This window comes from Nomascus leucogenys, chromosome X (assembly GCF_006542625.1).
Source record: "Nomascus leucogenys isolate Asia chromosome X, Asia_NLE_v1, whole genome shotgun sequence".
In the NCBI taxonomy this organism is placed as follows: Eukaryota; Metazoa; Chordata; class Mammalia; order Primates; family Hylobatidae; genus Nomascus; species Nomascus leucogenys.
Window position 1 is genome coordinate 90,196,829 of NC_044406.1, and position 21,585 is coordinate 90,218,413.

General features: G+C 39.0%; 1 protein-coding gene across 2 annotated transcripts; it reads right to left on the reverse strand.

Annotated features, from left to right (window-relative positions):
- Window positions 1-291: 291 nt before the first annotated feature.
- On the reverse strand, window positions 292-2,514 carry TCEAL8 (transcription elongation factor A like 8). 2 transcript variants are annotated; one of them, XM_003276493.3, is made up of 3 exons: window positions 2,377-2,514; window positions 1,904-1,976; window positions 292-1,316 (listed from the first exon to the last, which is right to left on the reverse strand). In XM_003276493.3, exon 3 carries the CDS (start codon window positions 1,276-1,278, stop codon window positions 925-927), a length of 354 nt encoding a protein of 117 aa, XP_003276541.1. In that variant the 5' UTR covers window positions 1,279-1,316; window positions 1,904-1,976; window positions 2,377-2,514; the 3' UTR covers window positions 292-924. The 2 variants fall into 2 exon arrangements, with proteins under 2 accessions (XP_003276541.1, XP_003276540.1); XM_003276492.3 differs by lacking the exon at window positions 1,904-1,976 and having other exon boundaries at window positions 2,377-2,492.
- Between the last annotated feature and the right edge of the window lie 19,071 nt (window positions 2,515-21,585).

Sequence of the window (21,585 nt, forward strand, 5' to 3'; positions counted from 1 at the left end):
GGCAGCAGTGTTGGGCAGGCATGGCAGGACCCAGGGGAGGAGACAGGGTTCAATAGCAGAGGACTGATAGGGAAGCCCCCACCTCTGCCTACCGGACTTGATCCTGAGTACAAGTTGCGTCATGCCAGGCCCTCCCTTAAATATTGGTGCTTCTATAGTGGGTTGGGATTCCGTATGCACAGGTGGGAACAAGATCCCCCTGAGCACAGCTGTTACTGCCTCATTTCTTCCCCACTGCAGCCCTGTGAAGCAAATATTTTCCCCATGAAAAGACTGAGTCTTAAACGTGTGTATATGTAATAATTGCCAGTTTATTCCTCTGGCTAAGAGATCCAGAGGTAATTTGAGGTTTACATTTCTTTTTTATAGTTCTTTCATCAAGAGTTTAGGTGCCCCCATTGCCCTCATAAGCTGGTTGCAAATTATTTGACTCTTACTTGTAAAAAAAATCCTTAATTCTTTTTGTGTGTGAGACACGTATTCATTAAAAAGTACATATAAGCAAAAAGAATAAAAAGAAGAAAACAAATAAAATTTCACACCACACAGAAATAAGCTTGGTTAAGTTTGTGATATATGTTATATGGATGTATGTATACACACACGCACACACACAAAGTTTGGAATTTTATCCTATATATGTGAGCTGATATTAAATATGCTGCTTTGCCATAACCTGTTATGTTTTACTTTACAATATGGAATGAACATATTCCCATGCAAATGTGTGAAAGTTTCCAATTGAAAAATAGACCTGGAAAATGGGTCAAAATCCAAAATCCAATGAGATGCTGGTACCAAGGAAACTACCTAAAACAAAATTTCATCAGATGATTAAAAGTAAAATGGAGGTCAAAGATACATCAGAAAATGCTAACAGAAAAGAAAGCTGGGGCCAGATTTTAATATTAGGCAAAAATGAATTCAAGGCCTAAAGCACACAGGATAAGGACGGCTGCGTGAATGTCTTTGCTTCCAATGCATCATCACAAACTTGTTTCTTACTCTTCTTATCTCTTCCCTAAGCCTTTCAAGCTCATCTACTCCTCTTATCATTTCTTCAGGGTCCAAATGCCTAACGGGTGTGTCCTCTTTAAATCCCTGGCCAGGCTGATTCGGCCCTCCTCTGGGGTTTCCTTCTGCTTCCTGGCTTACACCTTCTTCGGAAGGTTGAGGATTTCCTTCTGCCTCCTGTGGTACATCCTCCAAAGGGCGATCTTCCTCGGCCTTTGGCATGTTCTGTGGTTTTCCCTCATTTTCTTCACAAGACTTTTGCATATTGAGTATTTTTTATTTCCTTTTTGAATAAATTAATCCTAGAAAACAAGGAAACAAAACTACTAGATTCCAGGCAAACAGACCAGCAGTCAGAGTGTGGGGTCCCATAGCGACTGGGCTTTTCTGTCTCAGTACCCTAATTGTCAAAAGTTTTCCAACTAGAGAAAGCTGGATCCTCAGGCTCACAACTCCCCTGACTCCACCTCCCTTCCCGCCCCCTTTCGTTCCAGCTCCATCTTTCTCCTCCTGCTCCTGCCCACCATCTTCCCAGCAGGCCCTGCTACAAGCCTCTCCTAATACTGAAATGGGAGCAGTACGGAAGCAATTAACCCTTCTCCCGCCTCTGGTCTCCAACACTCCCGCCCTTCAGACTTTCCCAAGCCCTCTCAACCTCCAGCCTCTCACCTGAGAGGGCTGGTCCAGTCTCTGGCCTCCCCTCCCCCTTCAGCGTCTCTTAAGCCTCCTCCTCCCCCGCCTCATTTCCGCTGCAGGCTCGGCACCGGCCTCTGGCACTTAATCCGGATGGGGAGGGGCTGCTGCGACCCCGGGATGTGCTTTGGTGTCACTCACACTTCCACCCCCACCCAAAGAGACCCGAAGCAATTGCACCTTTACAAAAACTGACCTGCAGGGATTCAGGGGATTTTCCTCTCTCTTCCCTCACCTCGATTTGTGTCGCGCCCAAAAAACCAAATATCCTGCAGACAGATGGGAGTGTTTGGTGAGCAGACTAGTACCTGGATCACGGGTCCCTTTCATGATTCTAGGCCATGTTGGTGTAAAGTGTCCCACGTCCTCATCCTCGCCCTCCTTTTATGGCAACCCCGCCCTCCTCTGTGCCCACCGTTTTTCTGCAAGCAGGGAGTAGGAAAAGCAAGTTTCTTCCAAACAGTTTCTATGTCTCTCTCTCAGGACCCTTAATTAGCTACCCTTCTCTCTCTCCACCCGCCATCCCCCACCAAACAGCCCCAAATTTCCTGCACAAAATGGGAGTTTGGCGGAACAGGAGTGGAGAAAGCAGTGCCGGCCCCGCTTGCTTTCTGCTCTCGGCCTCCTCGACCCCCGGGTCTCCAAGTCAGCGCCCACCTTTATACTAACCTGAAAGGATCTTGGGCACTTTTCTCCTTCTCCAGCAATAGGGAGCTGCTACAGGGAAACAGGCCCTGGACTATAAGGACTTCTGCACACGTCGACTCCTGGTCACGTGAGAGTCGCGTCATCACTGAACTCGAGTCCCCAGTTACCCCTCCCATTAACACTGCTGCCCGCCCGCTGCGTTCCCTCCACTTGATACTGTCAATCTTTTTTCGTATTTGCCAATCAGAGGCAATAAACTGTTATCTTCGCCCTGGAGTATTTATTCGCCTTTCTCAGATTACCAGGAGGATCAGCCTTTTAGGGGTAACGACCATTTCTCCTTCTTTGAGGAATCATCTCTTTCTCCTGCCCCCAGTACTCCCACCTCCCCTCCTTCAAGACCCCTAAAGTCCACCATTTCCCCTGGAATCCTATCCAGCACTGAAATGGGCAAAGGTGGTAGATCGGGAAGGGGGGGCTGGCAAAGAAGGTTGAAAGTGGAGGATTTCACTAGTCCTCTCGAATAGTTTTCTGTTGTGTTCTATGTTTTCAGCAATCAGCATACTTTTAAAAATGGTATCAGAAAACGGATGCCTCATAAGCAATATGTAACACTTAATATGAAAGACAAATTAGTTATATCAATGTGTAAGACTTTGGAAAAGTTTTCTAATGGCTGGAAATGAAATGACAGTATTCAAAACCTATTGATGTGTTAGAATTTTTAAAAATCTTACCAAACAGCACTTAAAAAATTGACTCCCAAATTAATGTGTGGAAGGAGGCCCAGTTTTCTCTTGTTGGCAATTTTATATAGGTAATCTACTACTCTTTCTATTTCTGGCAGAACTCAAGTTATCAAGTGTTGGATGTCTGATCTTTTTCATTGATGACCACTGGTGGCATCCACTAAGGTTTCACTTGGAGGCTTCAGGCAGACTTCCTCCCCATTTCCTCTGTAGGATTCAGTATCTTGTTAATCAGATAAGTCCACAGAAAAGCCTGCTTTCCACTGAGTAAAATTCTTTTGGAACTCAAAGAAATATGTTTCTTGGAAAACATTTTGTTGTTGAGAAATAACTCATGTACTCATGAAACACTCAGAAAAGAGAGTTCTCTGTATCTCACCATCAGGCATGAGGCTTCTTTGCATGGCATTTTCATTCATTCATGGCACTCTTGAGATAGTCTGGTATCATCCACTGTGTCCCATTAAAAGAACTATTGACATGCATAATTGTTATGATTAGAAAGCAAAGAGAACAACATTGCTGTAAAAAATAATATTAAACAGGAAACTGATATCCCTGCAACTGAGAATCCACTGGTACTTGGAAGGATGGTGGTGCCTGGAGTGGCATTCTGGCCAATGGAGCCAGCTGGAGAGTCAGAAGAAGGCAGAGGGGGTCTTTTGTCTAGGGTGGTCACAGCAGGATACCTTAGCCAACAATAACACCCACCAGAGAAGAGAAAAGAACGGTTGGAAAAAAATAAATATTTTTTGGATTTAATGATTTATAGTTGAAGCATGACAAATTTCTTCCACACTTGAGGGATAAATGTTCTATTGTTTGAGAGAGAGCTTTTGATATAAATATAACTGGCAAATTATAAAGATTTAATCATTGCCTATCACCAAATGCTTCCACTCTTTTAAATGTAACCATTTAGTGAGGAACAACTCTGATCTTTTAAAAGAAAAATTATCAGCAGCAAAATGGACTTTGTGTGTGTGTACACTTCTATGAAGTTTAACCAATGTATAGATTTGTTTAACCACCACTGCAATCAGGATACAGTTCAATCACCCCCAGAAACTCCTGCATGCTGTCTCTTGTAGTCCTATTTGACCGCCTTCCCTAAACTCTGGCAACCACTAATATATTCCTCATTACTACACTTTTGTCTTATTCAGAATATTATGTAAATGATTTCATTTTTCAATTTTTGTGCACTGGCTTCTTTTGGGACTGGCTTCTTTCACTCATCATAATGCCCTGGACATCCGATTGAGTTGTTGCATGTATCAATAGTTTATTCTCTTTTTTGCTGAGTAGTATTCTGTTATTTAGCTACTCCACAGTTTGCTTATTCATTCACCTGCTGAAGGACATTTGAGTTGTTCCCAGCTCTAAGCAATTATGAAAAGAACTGCTGTAAACATTCATGTACAGATTTAGGCCCTTATTGCTTCACTTCTGGACTTCCTGCCTCCAGCGCCTCCCTCTCTCCCTTTAATCCACTTACACATTACCTTGTCCCTGCTTTCAATGGTTATTCTCCTGCTCAGTGACCCTGGATGGTAACCCCACCACTCACCAAGTAAATCCTGCACTCTTTATCTTGACATTCAGCCTCCATCAGAATTGAGCCTCAGGACATGTTTCTAGCCTCATCATCTCCTTCTCTGCCCCATCCAAAATAAACCCTTACTTCATTGTCTACAGAAGCAGTGAGATCAAAGTAAAAATTGAAAAATAAGAATAATAAACAACCCTTAGTCACTGTGCCCAAGTATGCCTTATACTTCTCTCTTTGTCCTTGTTTGTCATTTTCTTGTTCCTGATTGCCCTCCTCTTCCTCCTAGATCCTGGTGCTGCTCATTCTTAGAGGCCAAGACCTAATCACCCAGCCTCTGAAGCTGGAAGTGATCTCTCCCTCCTCTGTCATTGCTGCACATGAGATCTGCACCCTTCGTGTAACCCTTAACAAAGGTTACCATGTACCTTTCCGTGTGTGTGTGTGTGTGGGTGTGTGTGTGTGTGTATGTGTGTGTTGGGGGTGGAGGGTATCTAACCAGGAAGATGGTCAGATGTGAGTTGAGGGTAGGGAGCAAGGATAAGGCTCCAGCTATTATGCTTCTTTAGTGGCTCTAGTAATGTTAAACAGTGGGTCTCAGAAATCTCAGGGTCTCAGAAAGAGCTGTTTGCCATTTGGCTCACAGACGAACTTCATTTTGCCTGCACAAAATTGAAGCAGAAGTTTTATTGTACTCTCCTTTACTTATTCTGCTTTACATATAGCCACAGCAATATTAATACCATGTTTATGGAGCTATTGGCAAAGGTTATTGACCTTGTCTTCCTAAATACTCACAGTAGAGATTAGTTAGCTCACTGGTACACACCTGACAAAGAGCCAGGTGATACAGGCCTTCAACTTCATCCTTGTTCCGGGGCAATTTCAGTGTGTCAATATAACACTCAGCTACCTTTGAAATTAAGTCAATCAGAGTAGATTTTAAATATAAGTAAATTTTTGAAAATAGCATTCTACTGAAGTAAAAACTATCTTTTTATAAAGGAAAGAAAAAGGTGTACACGTTAATTTTAACAATAAGGATATGAGTTCCGGAGAGTAGAAACCCTGGGCCTCTGAGCCAATCAATGTCCTGTTTTTGTGCACCAAGAGAGCACTAGAGATAGTTCCAAAGTCCAAAGTCCTCCAGGTTATGTGAGAGGAGGAGAAAGCAGTCAGCATTTTACAATTCGAGTATCCAGAAAGCTCTGATATAAGACTATAGTATACAGAATAGTGTTTTCTATGTTCCTTCCATAGTCTTGTGTTCTGATACTCTATATTTAGCAACTCCTCCTGCATTTTTTTTTCACTGCTGTTTCAAAGGTCTTCCTATAGAACTTGAGCTGACCATTCTTATCTATCACTTCTTTAGCATGATCTGTACGTCTTGAAAGCATCACTCCTTACATGGCAAAATCTTCCCCAGATCCAAAGCTTTAGCTACCAGATCCTATGGTGTGCACTCCAGCAGCCTCCATCTGAGATGATTTGCCCCTTCAGAATGAAAGCAGATTCAGCACATTCCATTACTTTGCACAACCAAGGGTAGCCCACCCATGTTTTGGTGCAACTGGTACACACAGAGCCTGGGCTTATTTCTACTTAGATTGTTTGTGCTCCAGAAAGAAGAAACTCTTCTGTCATCCCCCGTCACCACATTCCCTGACATAATGGTATGTTTTTCAAGTTTGGCAACAATACATTTCACAATGTATCTGGATATTCTGCAAAATATCCAGAATAGTCATTGGCCACATTTAGGTAAGTGAATATAACTTGAAGCACAGCTTGTATGATACTTATGATCTTTTCCACATGATTCTGTACACTGCCTGAACTCACAGCTAAATGCTGCATACATTGTAGATGATTGTGGCAAGAAGTTTCTAGTTATCCAGAACATAATGCTTATGGATTGCTATGAACCTAAAGTGCTGTGTTGTAACTACTGCCATTTCAAATGGCCCTGAGTGGGTTTGCTTAGACTTATTTTTCTGAGACAGAGTTTCACACTGTTGCCCAAGCTGGAATGCAGTGGCATGATAACAACTCGCTGCAGCCTTAACCTGCTGGGCTCAAGCCATCCTCACGCTCGGCCTCCCAAAGTGCTGGAATCACAGGCCTGACCATCATGCCTGACTGCTTAAACTTTTAATATGTAACAGCATGCTCAAGATCCACCTCAGCAAGATTTTTGAGATTGCTTTTCTTAAGGCTTGAGGTCTGCATCTATGTAGAGGATCATGCTGGGTTGGTGGAGAAGCACATCTCAGCTGGCCGGGCAACTCTTTCCTGTGGCAGAAGCACAGTTGTCGGGGAGAGTGTGTTGTTGCTGCAGATCAGGTGCTTTTAAAAATTCAGTTTATAATGCAAAGAAAGCTTTTGCTGACCTCTTGATTCTGCATTAGTTGCCAGTGCTACATGACTCTTTAGACTCGGTATTTACCCATCCTAATACTTTCACCCTGTTTTGTTGGCTTTCTACTTTGTATCCCTCACTAGTCTCCAAGTGCCACAAGGACAAAAACTATATCTGGTTCAACTCTGTAAACCATTCCAATGTGGAAATGTCAAGTTGGTGGAAACAATTAAAATTTCCATTAATACGGGAATCGTTAAATAAATTATAGTGCGGAAATTTTTCAGATACAAAAAGGAGTAAAATTATGCACATATAGTGACATGAAATTGTATTAAAGCTATATTTTTAGTGAAAAAAGTGGCAGAACACTGTTTAGAGAATAGTTCCATGCATACATACATATAACACATACATATATATGTATGCAACTAGTTTAGTAAGTGGTTCCAATTTTTGATATAAATATGGAATTGTTTCATTTTTTTCTAGAAATTGCTGTCAATTGTGATCTGTCAAACCCCCCTTTCTCACTAAATAATAAATTTCTTTAATGACACGTTCACTTATTTCCTCAACTATTAGGTCACTTTCATTCATTAAGAGTTTTATTTTGAGTTCTTGAGATTCAGTCTGTACCAAAGGCATTCAAAGAGAAGGAAAAAGAAGTCTGGTCTATTTTTTTTTTTTTTTTGAGACAGAGTCTCGCTCTGTTGCCCAGGCTGGAGTGCAGTGGCGCGATCTCGGCTCACTGCAAGCTCCGCCTCCCGGGTTCACGCCATTCTCCTGCCTCAGCCTCTCCAAGTAGCTGGGACTACAGGCGCCCGCCACCACGCCCGGCTAATTTTTTGTATTTTTAGTAGAGACGGGGTTTCACCGTGGTCTCGATCTCCTGACCTCGTGATCCGCCCGCCTTGGCCTCCCAAAGTGCTGGGATTACAAGCGTGAGCCACCGTGGTCTATTTTTTAAACGTTTCATTTTGAAATAACTTTAGCTATAAGGAATGCCACAGTTTCCATATACCTCACACCCAACTTTGCCTAGTAATTATGATACGTTTATAAAAACTAAGAAGTTACCATTTGTGCACTGCTATTAAATAAAAACGATTCATTCACCAGGTTTTCTACTAATGTCCTTTTTCTGTTCCAGGATTCAATTCAGGAAACAATGTTGCATTTAGCTAACATGTCTATTTAGTCTACCCTGTGCCAGTTTCTTGGTCTTTCCTTGTTTTTCATTACCTTGACACATTTTAAGAGTGAGGTATTTTGTAAAGTGTTCCTCAGTTTGGGTTTTCTGATGTTTTCTTATGGTTAGATTGGGATTTTTGATTTTGAGAAAGAATACTACAGAGGTAAAGTGCCCTTTTCATCTAATGTCAGGATTATATGATATTAGAACGAATTATCACTGGTGATGTTAACTTTGATCATTTGGTTAAGGTTCTCTTCTGGGTTTCTCCACTTGTAAAGTTACTACTTTTCCCTTTTCATACTCTTATTTGTTAGAAGCTGGTTTCTAAATGTAGCCCATACTAAAAAGGTGGGGAATTAAACTCTACCTCCTAGAGACAGGATTGTCAATGAATGTGTGAATATATGCTTGAAAACAACTACAGTAATCAATAAATATTTGGGGGCAGATAATTTGAGACTATGCAAATATACTATGAATTTTGCCTGCAGCAATTACTACTATGATGTGCTGATGATGATTTTTTAAAATATCCCTCATTCCTTTTACATTTAATATTTCAAATTACCCTGTAAGAAGACGTTCCCATTCTCCCCCACCCTATTTATTTATTGATACAATTATTTATTTCTGTCAGTATGACTCACGGATTTTTAAAAATTCTTTGAGCTATAATCCAATACTATCATTTGTTATTGCTATTGCTGTTCAATTTGTTCGAGCCTTGGCCATTGGGAGCTCTTTCAGGTGGGCTTTCTTTCATCCTTTTTCTGTCTCCTTGCTTTCTGGCACTACAAGACGTACCAGGTTCATCTTTTATCTTCCTTTTCCCAGCCCTGTGATCAGCCATTTCTCCAGGGAGTCTTGGTTACTTTAATTGGATAATCATATTTAGTAATTAAGATCTGGGTGTTGATTGTGCTGGTTACTGTTGGGGTGTCATTGATTCTAGGACTTCTCAGTTGTTAGAACAAGTAGATACATGTGTATACGTATATTAAACTGTTTATACACATATACTTGCATATATATTAATTATATATACACATATATAAGCTCATACTGACACATTGACTCTAATCCATTACCACAAGTATTCATTTAGCTTTCTCATCTCTTGCTTATTTTTACCTTCTATCTCTGGCAGTGAGAAACCTGGTTCTTCTTGTCTATCATTTATTTACTTATTTAATTCTAGTGTATAAAATAGTTTAAAATGGCTATCATGTACCCCATGAGAAATAAACTTCCCAACCAGAATACAACATTTATGTACAGTTTTTTCTTGAGCTTTACAGTATGCAGTCAAAACAGTGGTTTCCAAAGCAAATTAGGTCAGTCCCTTTTTCCCACACCCTTTTCAGTGAAGTTATGTCATACATCTGTGATACAGTGAGATTCATGTGCCACAGTATGCTTTCCATTTTGGGTTCCCCCTACATTTATAATTGACATAAAGCACAAGTCACCTTTCATGTTTTGGCGGTTCTGTGGAATTCAACACATTCACAAAGTCATGCATCTACCACCATAGTATCTATACAGAAGAGTTTTAGTATCCTGAAATTTCCCTTGTGTGGTGCTTTTGTAGTCCCCCCATCTTCCCATCTCTACCCCTGACAGCCTCTGTTTTGCATCCCTATAAATTAGCCTTTTCATAATGTCATGTAAATGAAATTGTACAATACACATCCTTTTGAGTCTGGCTTCTTTCACTTAGCAATATACATTTGAGATGCATACTTGAATCAGTAGTTTGTTCCTCTTAATTACTGAATAGTATTCCATTGTACAGATGTACCACAATTTGTTTATATTTTCACCAGCTGTAGAACACCTGGGATATTTCCAGTTTGGAGAAATTATGAATAAAGCTGCTATGAACATTTCTGTACAGGTTTTTGTATGAACATACATTTTAATTTCACTTGGGTAAATACCTTGAAGTGGCATTGCTGGATTGTGTGGCAATTGTATGTTTAACTTTATAACAAATTGTCAAAATGATCTTTAAACTGGCTGTAACATTTTGCATTCCAAAGAGCAATGAATGAGAATTTCTTTTGTTCCACAGCCTCACTAGAATTGTTATTTTTTCATTTGGGGATTTTCATTTGTTTGTTCACTTTATACCATCCTAAGTGTACAGTAGTATCTGTTTGTGGTTTAATATGTATTTCCCTCATTACTCACAATGCTAAGCATCATTTGTTGTCTGAATATATACTTTAATGAAGTCTCTGTTCATATCTTTACTTCCCGTAGCCTTTTTTGGGGCTTGCTTTTCTATTGTTGGGTTTTAAGAGTCATTTATTTCTTCTGGATAAAAATCTTTTATCAGATATGTGATGTGCAAATATTTTCTTCTAGTGAGTGGCTTGTATTTTCATTCTCATAACAGTGTCTTTCATGAAGCAAAAGTTCTTAATTTTTATGATATCCAGTTTTTAAAGTTGTTAGCTTTTGGTATTATATCTAAAAACTCATCACCACACCTAAGATCATATAGATTTTCTCCAATATTTTCTTCTAGACATGTTATAATTTTACATTTTACATTTAGGTCTTTGATATATTTGATTTAATTTTTGTGCAAGATATTATATATGAGATAAGGTTCATTTTTTTGCAGATAGATATTTAGTTGTTTTGGTGTCATTTGTTGAAAAGACAATTCTTTCTTCCTTGAATTACACTTGTGCATTTGTCAAATATTAGTAGACTATATTTGTGTGGGTTTATTTCTGAGCTGTCTTGTTTCATTGATCTGTGTACCTACTATTTTTCTGTTACCAAACCATCTTGCTTAATGTAGCTTTATAGAAGGTATTGAAATTGGTTAGTGTGTGCCCTCCAATTTTGTCCTTCTTTTTCTGTATGTTTTGGTTATTCTATTTCCTTTGACATTTCATTTCAATTTTGCAACTAGCTTGTTGATATCTACAAAAATGCTTGCTCTAATCCCATTACTCAGTATATACCCAAAGGAATATAAATCATTCTACTATAAAGACACATGCACACGTATGTTCATTGCAGCACTATTTACAATAGCAAATACATGGAACCAACCCAACTACTCATCATGGTAGACTGGATAAAGAAAATGTGGCACATATACACCATGGAATACTATGCAGCCATAAAAAAGAATGAAATCATGTCCTTTGCAGGGACATAGATGAAGCTGGAAGCCATCATCCTCAGCAAACTAACACAGGAACAGAAAACCAAATACCACATGTTCTCACTCATAAGTGGGAGTTGAACAATGAGAACACATGGACATAGGGAAGGGAACAACACACACTGAGGCCAATTGTAGGGTGGGGGACAAGAGGAGGGAGATCATTAGGGCAAATAGCTAATGCATGCGGGGCTTGAAAACCTAAATGAAGTATGTTGTTAGGTGGTGCAGACCACCATGGCACATGTATACCTATGTAACAGACCTGCAACTTCTGCACATGTATCCCGGAATTTAAAGTAAAATACAATAAAATAAAATAAAAATTAAAAATTTTTTTAAATGCTTGCTCTGATTTTCACTGGGATATACAACAAATTGAGAAGTACTGACTTCTTAATAATGCTGACTCCTCCAATCTATAAACACAGAATGTTTCCATCTTAAAATGTCTTCTTTAATTTCTTTTTATCAGTGTTTTATTGTTTTCAGTAAATAGGTCCTGCACACACTCAGTTAGATTTACACTTAAGTGATCCATTTTTTGGTGCTATTGTAAATGGCATTTAAAATTTTTTAAATTCTAATTTTTCATTTTTTGTATATAGGGATAAAATTGACAGGTTGGCCTTATATCCTGTAACCTTGCTAAACTCACCGAAGAATTCTAGACTCTTTCAAGAATTCTTTAGGATTTTCTATATAGATAATCATGTCTGTGAACCCAGTTTTATTTCTTCTTTTCCCATTTGTATGTTTTTTATTTGTTTTTTCTTGCCTTACTTCATGGACTAGGACTTCTACTACTGTACTAAATAAAAGTAGTGGGAAATTTTAAAAAATTCCAGATGGGAAAGAAAGAAGAAAAATGATGTCTGTTTGGAAATTATATGGTCCTGTATATAGATAATAATAAGGAATACACTAAATTTATTGATCTATAGATTCAATGCAGTCCCTATCAGAACCCCAGCTGGAATTTTTTTTAAAGAATTTGACATGCTAATTCTAAAATTCATATGCCATTGCAAGGAACCCTGAATATCAAAAAGTTTTCAAAATAAACAAAACAAGAAGAAACAAAGCAGCAAAGTTGGAAGGAGTCACACTTCTGATTTCAAACTTACTACAAAGCACAATAATCAAGACAATGCAGTACTGGCATAAGGATGGACACTTAGATCAATGGAATAGAATGTAATCTGTAGATCAATGGAAAGTATTAGTATTTTAAAAATATTAAGTCTTCCCATGCTTAAACGTAAGTTGCCTTTCCTTTTATTTAGATCTTTAATTTCTTTCAACAGTGCTTTGTAGTTTTCAGATTACAAATTTTGCACTTCTTTTATGAATTTTATACCTAAGTATCTCATTCTTTTTGATGCTATGGTAAATTGAATTGTATTCTTAATTGCATTTTCAGTCCAATTATTGATTCCATATACAAACAAATTGGTTTCTGTGTGTTGACTTTGTATGCTACAACATGCTAAACTTGTATATTAATTTTAATAGTTTATTAGTTTATTCCTTACTGTTTTCTAAATATTAGTACAAGATCATGTTATCTCCAGATAGAAATGTTTTCTTCTTCTTTTCCTATCTGAATGCTTTTTCTTTCCATTTCTTGCCTAATTGCCCTGTCTAGAACCTCCAGTATGATGTTGAATAGTCGGTCATAAGAGCAGATATTCTTGTCTTTTTCCATATTTTAGGGGGAAGCATCCAATGTTTCACCACTAAGTATGATATTAGTAGTGGGATTTTTGTAGATGCCCTTAAGTTGAGAAACTTTTCTTCTATTCATAATTTGTTGCATGGTTGTTGCAATCAGGTGTTGGATTTTGTCAAACTATTTTCTGCATTTTTGGAGAACAATGTGGTTTTTTTTATTCTATTGATATAGTTAGCTTACAGTATTTTTTCAGTGTTCAAATTTTATTTTTAATCTTGTGCTTAGTTGTTCTATTCATTATTCAAAGTAGAATATTGAACTCTCCAATTATTATGGATAAATTGTCTATTTTTTTCTGTAAATTCTGTCACTTTTTGCTTCGTTCATTTTGGGGCACAGTTGCTAATTGCATATATGTGTAATACTCTTGCATCTTTCTGATGGATTGCATCGTATTTCTGATGAAATACATCTTATCACTATAAAATATCACTCTTTATCTCTAGTAACATTTTTTATTTTAAATTCCATTTTGTCAGATAATAGTATATCTACTCCAGCTTTATTTTTGTTGTTTACAGTATATACGTACATATGTGTGTATGTGTATATATATGTGTGTGTGTGTGTATATATATATATATATATATCCTTTTACTTTCAACCTATTTGTGTCTTTGAATCTAAAGTGTGTCTTCTGTAGACAGCATATAGTTGGATCTTTTTAAAAATCCAGTCTGACAATCTCTGCCTCTTGTTTGAATTGTTTAATCCTTCACATTTAATGTTATTATTGATATAATTGGATTTATGTCTGCCAACTTACCTTTTGTCTGTCATATGTCTTCTGTCTTTCTTGTTCCTCTTTTACTTTTTTCTTGCTTTTTTCTTTTTTTTTTTTTTTTTTTTTTTTGAGACAGAGTCTCGCTCTGTCGCCCAGGCTGGAGTGCAGTGGCACAATCTCGGCTCACTGCAAGCTCCACCTCCCGGGTTCACGCCATTCTCCTGCCTCAGCCTCTCCGAGTAGCTGGGACTACAGGTGCCCGCCACCACGCCCGGCTAATTTTTTTGTATTTTTAGTAGAGACGGGGTTTCACCGTGGTCTCGATCTCCTGAACTCGTGATCCGCCCGCCTCGGCCTCCCAAAGTGCTGGGATTACAAGCGTGAGCCACCGCGCCCGGCCTTCTTGCTTTTTTCTTGCATTAAGTGAATATGTTTTGAGGAAGCATTTTAATTTCTTTAATAATTTTTTCGTTATATTTTTTGGAATTTTTTTAGTGGCTTCCCTAGGATTTGGCATATACATATCAACTTATCAGAATCTACTTCAGATTGATACTAATTAATTCTAGTGAGATATAAAAACCTCACTTCTATATAGCTCTATTCCCATTTCCCACTTTTTGTGGTATTATTATTTTCATATTATGTCTATAAATGTTATAATGTATAAATGTTATAAATCCAACCATTGTCATCATTATTACTTTATATAATTTTGTCTTGTATGGAAGATGAAAAAAGCAAAGAAAGCAAGTATGTATTTATAGAATATATTTTCCCCCACACCCCTGCTGTGTAAAGCCTCTTACGTCACTCTTCATAGGGCACAGCCTTGAGTTTGTCCACAGTCAGTCTGGGTTTTTGCAATTTTGTCTTTCACCATCTCTTTCCCTGGATACACCTGGCTGTTGAGCTACACTAATTACTGGTTGATTGCTCTATTGTTTTCGGCAATGCACTAGGGCATAGAATGCTCCACAGGTTCATGGTATTAAATTTGGACTTCTTTGCAGAGATAGCATTTTTTTTTTTTTTTAAACAGAGTCTTGCTCTGTCGCCCAGGCTGGAGTGCAATGGTGCGATTTTGGCTCACTGAAATCTCCGCCTCCCGGGTTCAAGAGGTTCTCGTGCCTCAGCCTTCCCTGTAGCTGGGATTACAGGTGTGTGCTACCACACCTGGCTAATTTTTGTATTTTTAGTAGAGACAGGGTTTAGCTATGTCGGGCAGGCTGGTCTTGAACACCTGGCCTCAAGTGATCTGCCCGCCTCGGCCTCCCAAAGTGCTGGGATTACAGGCATAAGCCACCATGCCTGGCCTGCAGAGATAGTTTTTGAGGTGAGTGTTTGAGATTTGCTTTGACCCCAAGAGCACTCTACTTAGCTGTGCCTTTCTCTGGTTGTCTCTGGTAAACTAGCTGGTCTAACATTTAGCTTACATCTCTCATGAATCTACCAACTTCCTCTTAATTGCCTTTCACTACAACCTCCATTTTTATAGCACCTTAGCCTTCAGTTTCTCCACACTGTGTGACAAATGAAATCAGTTCTTTTGGAAAGAGATTTAGAGCTCTGAGTTTTAAAGCATGACTCTCTCCCTGGCCAAAAACTCTTACACAAGGCTCTGGAGCTGGGGATGGGAATGGTGGCACAATTCTCTCTGAATAGAAGTTCTGCTTTAGGACCTGGGCACTTGACTGTGAGTGGGCATTACCTTCCTGTCTTCTTAGCTTGCCCCTCCCAGGCAATTGGTGCCCCAGTATTCTCAGCACGTTATGCTGGAAGTAAAGCCGCCTTCTAATGAGTGGGGCCTAGGCAGAAGGAAGCCCTCACCTCTCAGCTGCACTCTTCCAGGTTTTAGCTTCTGCAACAGATAGCTCAAGGCAGGATGAGAACTTATGTCTGTCTGGGGAAAATACTGTGACCCTCCAAGTATGAGCTGGTGGGAGAGAGTGAGACCTGTGTTTTTGGCTGAACCCTTCTGGAGTGTTTTCATCATGCTGAATCGGAAGTGAGAAGACAAGAAGAGAATCTTGGTTCAAATGCCACAGATTTCATTGTTCTTATTAAGTTTAGTAGATATTCTTGAAGAAACGTTTCTTTATTTGCCCTTAGGACCATTTCCAAAGAGTTTAAATAGTTATATTCTTTCACCAGTTTCACTGAGGAGTATATCCTCAGACCTCATGTTGCCATGGCAGTGGATCATCAATCATAGTTATTTTAAATTATTGGTCTTATTGTTCCAAAATCTGTGTCATGTCTGATTCTAGTTCTGATGATTTATTTGTCTGTTCAGAATGTTTTATTTTCTTGCCTTTTTGTATTTTTCATAATTTGTACTTGAAAGGTGGGTTATGTGTAAGGCAGTAATCACTGAGGTAAATAGATTTTATGCTTGGGTATGTCTGTATCTTTCCTTCTGCTATGTTTTAGGGGGAAGGTTTGCTTAAATCTGCTTAGAAGTTAGGCTGAGTTTGCTGAGTCTGACAGTTTGTTTACCATATATATCTAGTTCTTTCCACCTGGCTTTGCATTTTCCCTTTCTACTGCTCCCTAGGAAGGATATGTCCCTTGCTGTCATTCAGTGTATTTTTACTATTTGTTAGCATGGTGCTGGGGAGCAGAAAGGGCATTCTCTGATGTTCTGATCATGTCTTCATCTTTAGTGAGCACTGAGAGCCTGAGTGTTGGTGGTGTAGACTTCACATGTGTTCATGCTTCTCTTCCACATGTAATGCTGGACCTAGCACACATGCCTGCACCCTCCCCTTCATATAGCTTTTGTTTTCCTGTCTGCTTTCCTCAGCTGCAGTGGATTTCCACCAGTAACTTCATGATATGGGTTTTGTTGTCCTTCTTCCTGCAGATTAAGACTTTTGTTTACTAAGAGAGTTGGATCTAGTTGAAATGTCAGCAAGGGACTGCTATTTCCCTCTCTTAGCTGGCACTATAGGGCAAGCTTTTATGGATTCCCACTGATCTTCCCTGGGAACATCTAGTGGAGTTTCTAGAGTTAAGCCTGAAGGAGGGTGCAAGTTCCTTTATGTCTGTGACCCTCAGAGACTTCACATACTCTCATGCTGGTCTTCACTCAGTCTTTAGAAATCCATTGACAATCTCTAGCTCAATTTTCTTTAACTGACCTACGTGGCATTTGATGGTATCTATTTCAGGTAAGGAAATGCTTGGTTACTACTATTTCTCTCCCCAAGTGTCTTTCTCTAGATTTGAGGATAATTATTTGCCCTGTGACCTGAGTTCTCTGGTGGTTTTAAGAAAAAATGTTATATTGCAGTTTATCCAACTTTTTCCCCTATTGTAAACGTGTAAGTTATATTGTTTTCAGCTCTCCATTTGGAGCTGAAACTGGCAATTGTCTTGTTCATTTTACAATTTAAATAGTATATTCAATTTAAGGTTCACTTTGGTTCCAATAAGCAACATATACCCTTTTTCTCTAGGAGTTTGTAGCAGACAGGCAGTTGGAGTCTATTCTTAGGAACATTTTTCTCCTTATCCCAGAAACATTTCCTAGGTTTGGGAGAGAAGTGAGGGAGAAGTAAAGTTCATATCCTCTATTATATGGTTGTGCTTAGCATCATTGGCCATTTTCTATTGGCTTGAAAGAACTGGTGATAGATTCAATAGTCTCCAGTGTTAAGAACTGCTTTCATTTTTCTGTCATAAAGCTTTGCATTTTTTCCCTGTCCTCTTTCCTTTTGGGATATGTAGGAGACTTTTGTAGGGATGGATATAAAACTTCACAGCAAAAAAACTTTAAAGCATTTGTCCTTGTCACAGCCAGCTGCAATCTGAATTTGACCAAATAATTTGGGGTTAAGGTAGGAGGGTTGAACTATTCTCCCAGAGTGCAGTGAAACAGCCCCTAGAACGGTTCAGGTAGGTGTGTAGTTGGAAAAATAATCCCAACCTATTTTGCTCAGATTCTCAGAAGAGCCTTGATGTGCCTAGACCTGTTTTGGTGTTTATGTGGTGATTTCAGTTCTGTGTTTGCTTGGAACAATGCTTCTGATGTTCGAGTCAACTCAGGCCCCAAAATTTAAGGAGCCCCAAGCAAAAAGACCTTGCCTGTAGGAGCATGTGTTCCTACAATTCAAAATAAAAGGGATGCTACCATCTGTCTGAATACTCACATTCACTGCAGAAACAGTTCACAATTTGGGGGCCAATATAGTCAAGCTGTGAATTGGTGTGAAAATGCCTTTCTAAGGCATTGATGATGGAGGCAGCAATGCCATTGTGAGCCTTGTTCTTTAGGTTTGTCATCCAAGGAAACATTATCACTTTTTTGACATCCTAAAGGACTGGTTGGACAATAAAGTGAAAATGAAAATGAAATCCTTGGTTTAGGAAAGGAAACTGGCCGGGCGCGATGGCTCACGCCTGAAATCCCAGCAGTTCAGGAGGCCGAGGTGGGTGGATCACTTGAGGTCAGGAGTTCAAGACCAGCCTAGTCAACATGATGAAACCCCGTCTTTACTAAAAATACAAAAATTTGCCAGGCACAGTGGCATGTGTCTGTAATCCCAGCTACTCAGGAGGCTGAGGCAGGAGAATTGCTTGAACCCAGGAGGAGGAGGTTGTAGTGAGCCGAGATTGCACCGCCCCACTCCAGCCTGGGTGACAGAGCAAGACACCATCTAAAAAAAAAAAAAGTAAAGGAAAGGAAACTGGTTAAGAATTATTGCATTAGAGCCAGATAAACCTGGATTTCAATCTGGGCTCTTCTCTTTGTTGGTATGGAACATTGAATAAATCATTTTCCTCTTTGAGCCTCAGTTCAATCACCTATATAGAGGGCATAAATAACAGCTCTCTCAGAAATCAATCACCTATATAGAGGGCATAAATAACAGCTCTCTGAGAAATCTTGTCAGAATTAAAGGAGCTAGAAATATGAAGAAGTGGGCTATGAATAGTGGTGATTTTTGTCACTTCTAGACCACAGTGTAGAAAAGTGACTGTGAGATCCTCATGCACTCTCTTTCTTTGCTGCAATGGATCCCTGACAGACTATGAGGAGCAGGGCTTCTCCATCCCCAACCTTCATGAAGTTTGAGAAACCTTTGTTGTGTTAAGCCAGTGAGGTTTTGGGGCTGTTAGCTACCTCAGCATAAGCTTAGCCTAACCTGACAAACACAAATGGTCCTCAAAGTTAAGCAACAGAGTCACTGGGTTGCTTGCTAAAATAAACGTTGTATGTGGTAAAGCTATGTTGGGGATAGGCAATAGACAATGGGGGTTATGATGGTAAGAAAGAATAATCCATTATCATATCAGAAAATCTTAATGACTAAAATAAACAAGTCAAGAAATAGCAGTTGCAAATCATATATCTGATAAGGGACTTATGTTCAAAATAAACAAACAACTCTTACAACTCATCAATAAGAAAACAATCCAATTTAGAAAGGGACAAAAGATCTGGATACGTATTTCTCCAAAGAAGACATGCAACTGGCCAATAAGCACATGAAAAGATGATGAACATCATTAGCAATTAGAAAAATGCCAATTAAAACCACAATATGACGCCACTTCATATCCACTAAGATGGCTTTAATCAAAAATACAGGCAATAACGAGTGTTGGTGAGGATATGGAGAAATTGGAAACTTCCTACACTGCTGGTGGGATTGTCAAATACCATAGTTGCTTTGGAAAACAGTTTTGGAAGTTCCTCAAAATTTAAACATAGAGTTATCATTACTGCGCAATTCCACTCCTAGGTGTATACACAAGAGAATCAAAAACATATCTACACACAAAATATGTATACAACTGTTTAGTAATTATATGTGTTACAACATGAATGAATCTTTAAAATATTATGGCAAGTGAAAGAAGCAAGGCATAAGAGGCCACATATTGTATTATTCAATTAATAAGAAATGTCCAGGATAGGCAAATCTGTAGAGACAGAAAGGAGGTCAGTGCTTGCCAGATGCTAGGAGAACAGGAGAGTGGGCATGACATTATGTGCTAATGGATATGGGATTTCTTCTTCAGGTGATGAAAATATCCTGGAACCAGATAATGATAATGACTTCAGAAGTCTGCTAATATACTAAACACCACTGAATTGTATACTGTAAAAGGGTGAATTTTATGGTATGTGAATTACCTTTTAATAAAGCTGTTAAAAAAGAAATAGCAACATATACATATTATTCAGAAAGATGGAGGTAAATGCCAGAATAAAACAAAAATGTTTATGGTAGTTGCCTGTGGTAGTTGCCTATGGTAGTAGCCTCTGAGGAGTGGGAATGTGGAATGGCAAGGAAAACTGCAGTTTTTAATAATTAAAAAAAAGTCTTGTACTATAAGATTTTAAAAATTTGTGTGTATATTCATTTGATAAAAATGAAAAAGAGCTAAAAGCAAAAGACACATGCAGACACACACACACAAACACACACACACACATTGTGGAGACAGAATGCAATTCTGACGCATTGGGTCTGAGGTGGGAGCCAGGATCCTGCATTTTCAACAAGATAGTTAGGTGATTTCGATGCAGGAGGTCTGCTAGTAAGTAGCAAACTTTGAAAAACACTACTATATCCAATGTTAAAATCATTTAGCAATGAATTTTGATATAATCCATCTCCTGCTGTGTTCCTTTTGAAGTGGCAAGTTTCAGTTGCTAAAGAATAACATTACAGTTTCAAGGCTATGTATTCAATCAGGGGCAGAACTGGGCCAAGAACTGAGGCCTTCTGACTCAATAATTAACGTAGTTACTTTTTAAGCTTCTATTATGTGCTGTGGAGTAACAAAATGAGTAAGATAAACTCTGCTTTAAAGGGCAAGTCTAGTGGGGTAATTACAATGCCTGACAAATATATTAGTTAAGATTTTATGAAGCATTTTTCCCACATTTCATGTCAGTATTAACATAACTATAAAGAGAGAAGACGGACATTCTCCACAGTTCAGAAGGGAACCTATTGGGGATTCAATTCACCAGGGAATTCAGGTGAATCTAAAGGGCTTTGTTACCTGGAAGACTCTAGCCCACCAGCAACAACTGGGGCCTTAGAGGGTGCAGGACCCTGGAGAGGGGGCACAATGCCCAACAAATGTGGCATTACCCAGGGGAAAGTGGCAACTATCTCTCAGCTTCCTGTACCTATTTTTAGGCACAGGTGAGACCTCCCTCAGAAACACTCCACACCCTCACCAACTGTCTGACTTGGTACTGTTAGTGCAGGGGAGAGGGCAGGAGCCAGCCTAACACAGGTCACAGACTCAAGCATCATATCTGATCTACTCCACAGCCCTGGGAGGTAAGTTTTAGCCCCATTTCACACAAGGCTGTCACTTACAGCAATGAATCTGTAGTAACTGCCAGGTTGATTCCTCCAACTTCAAGTCCCAGGGGTAATGTGAGTTTTATCTATCATTTTGTGTTCTAAGAATAATTGTAAGTTTCTCCACTGCCTTCATATTATCAATGAATAGTTCTTTTGATTGCCTAGTATTTACTATTTTCTTATTGTTTACCTTTTATTACTTCCTTTAAAACAAAAATAGCCTGTGCTTTTTAGATTTAAAAAAGTACAGATGAGAAAAAGAATAATTTTCAGTCCCACCACACAAAGAAAATCATGATTTCTCTTTGGTCTACTCAATTGCATAGTGTCCCCCATGTATGGATATATTATGTAAACATTTTTTTTTCCAGAAATGGGCTGATACTGTA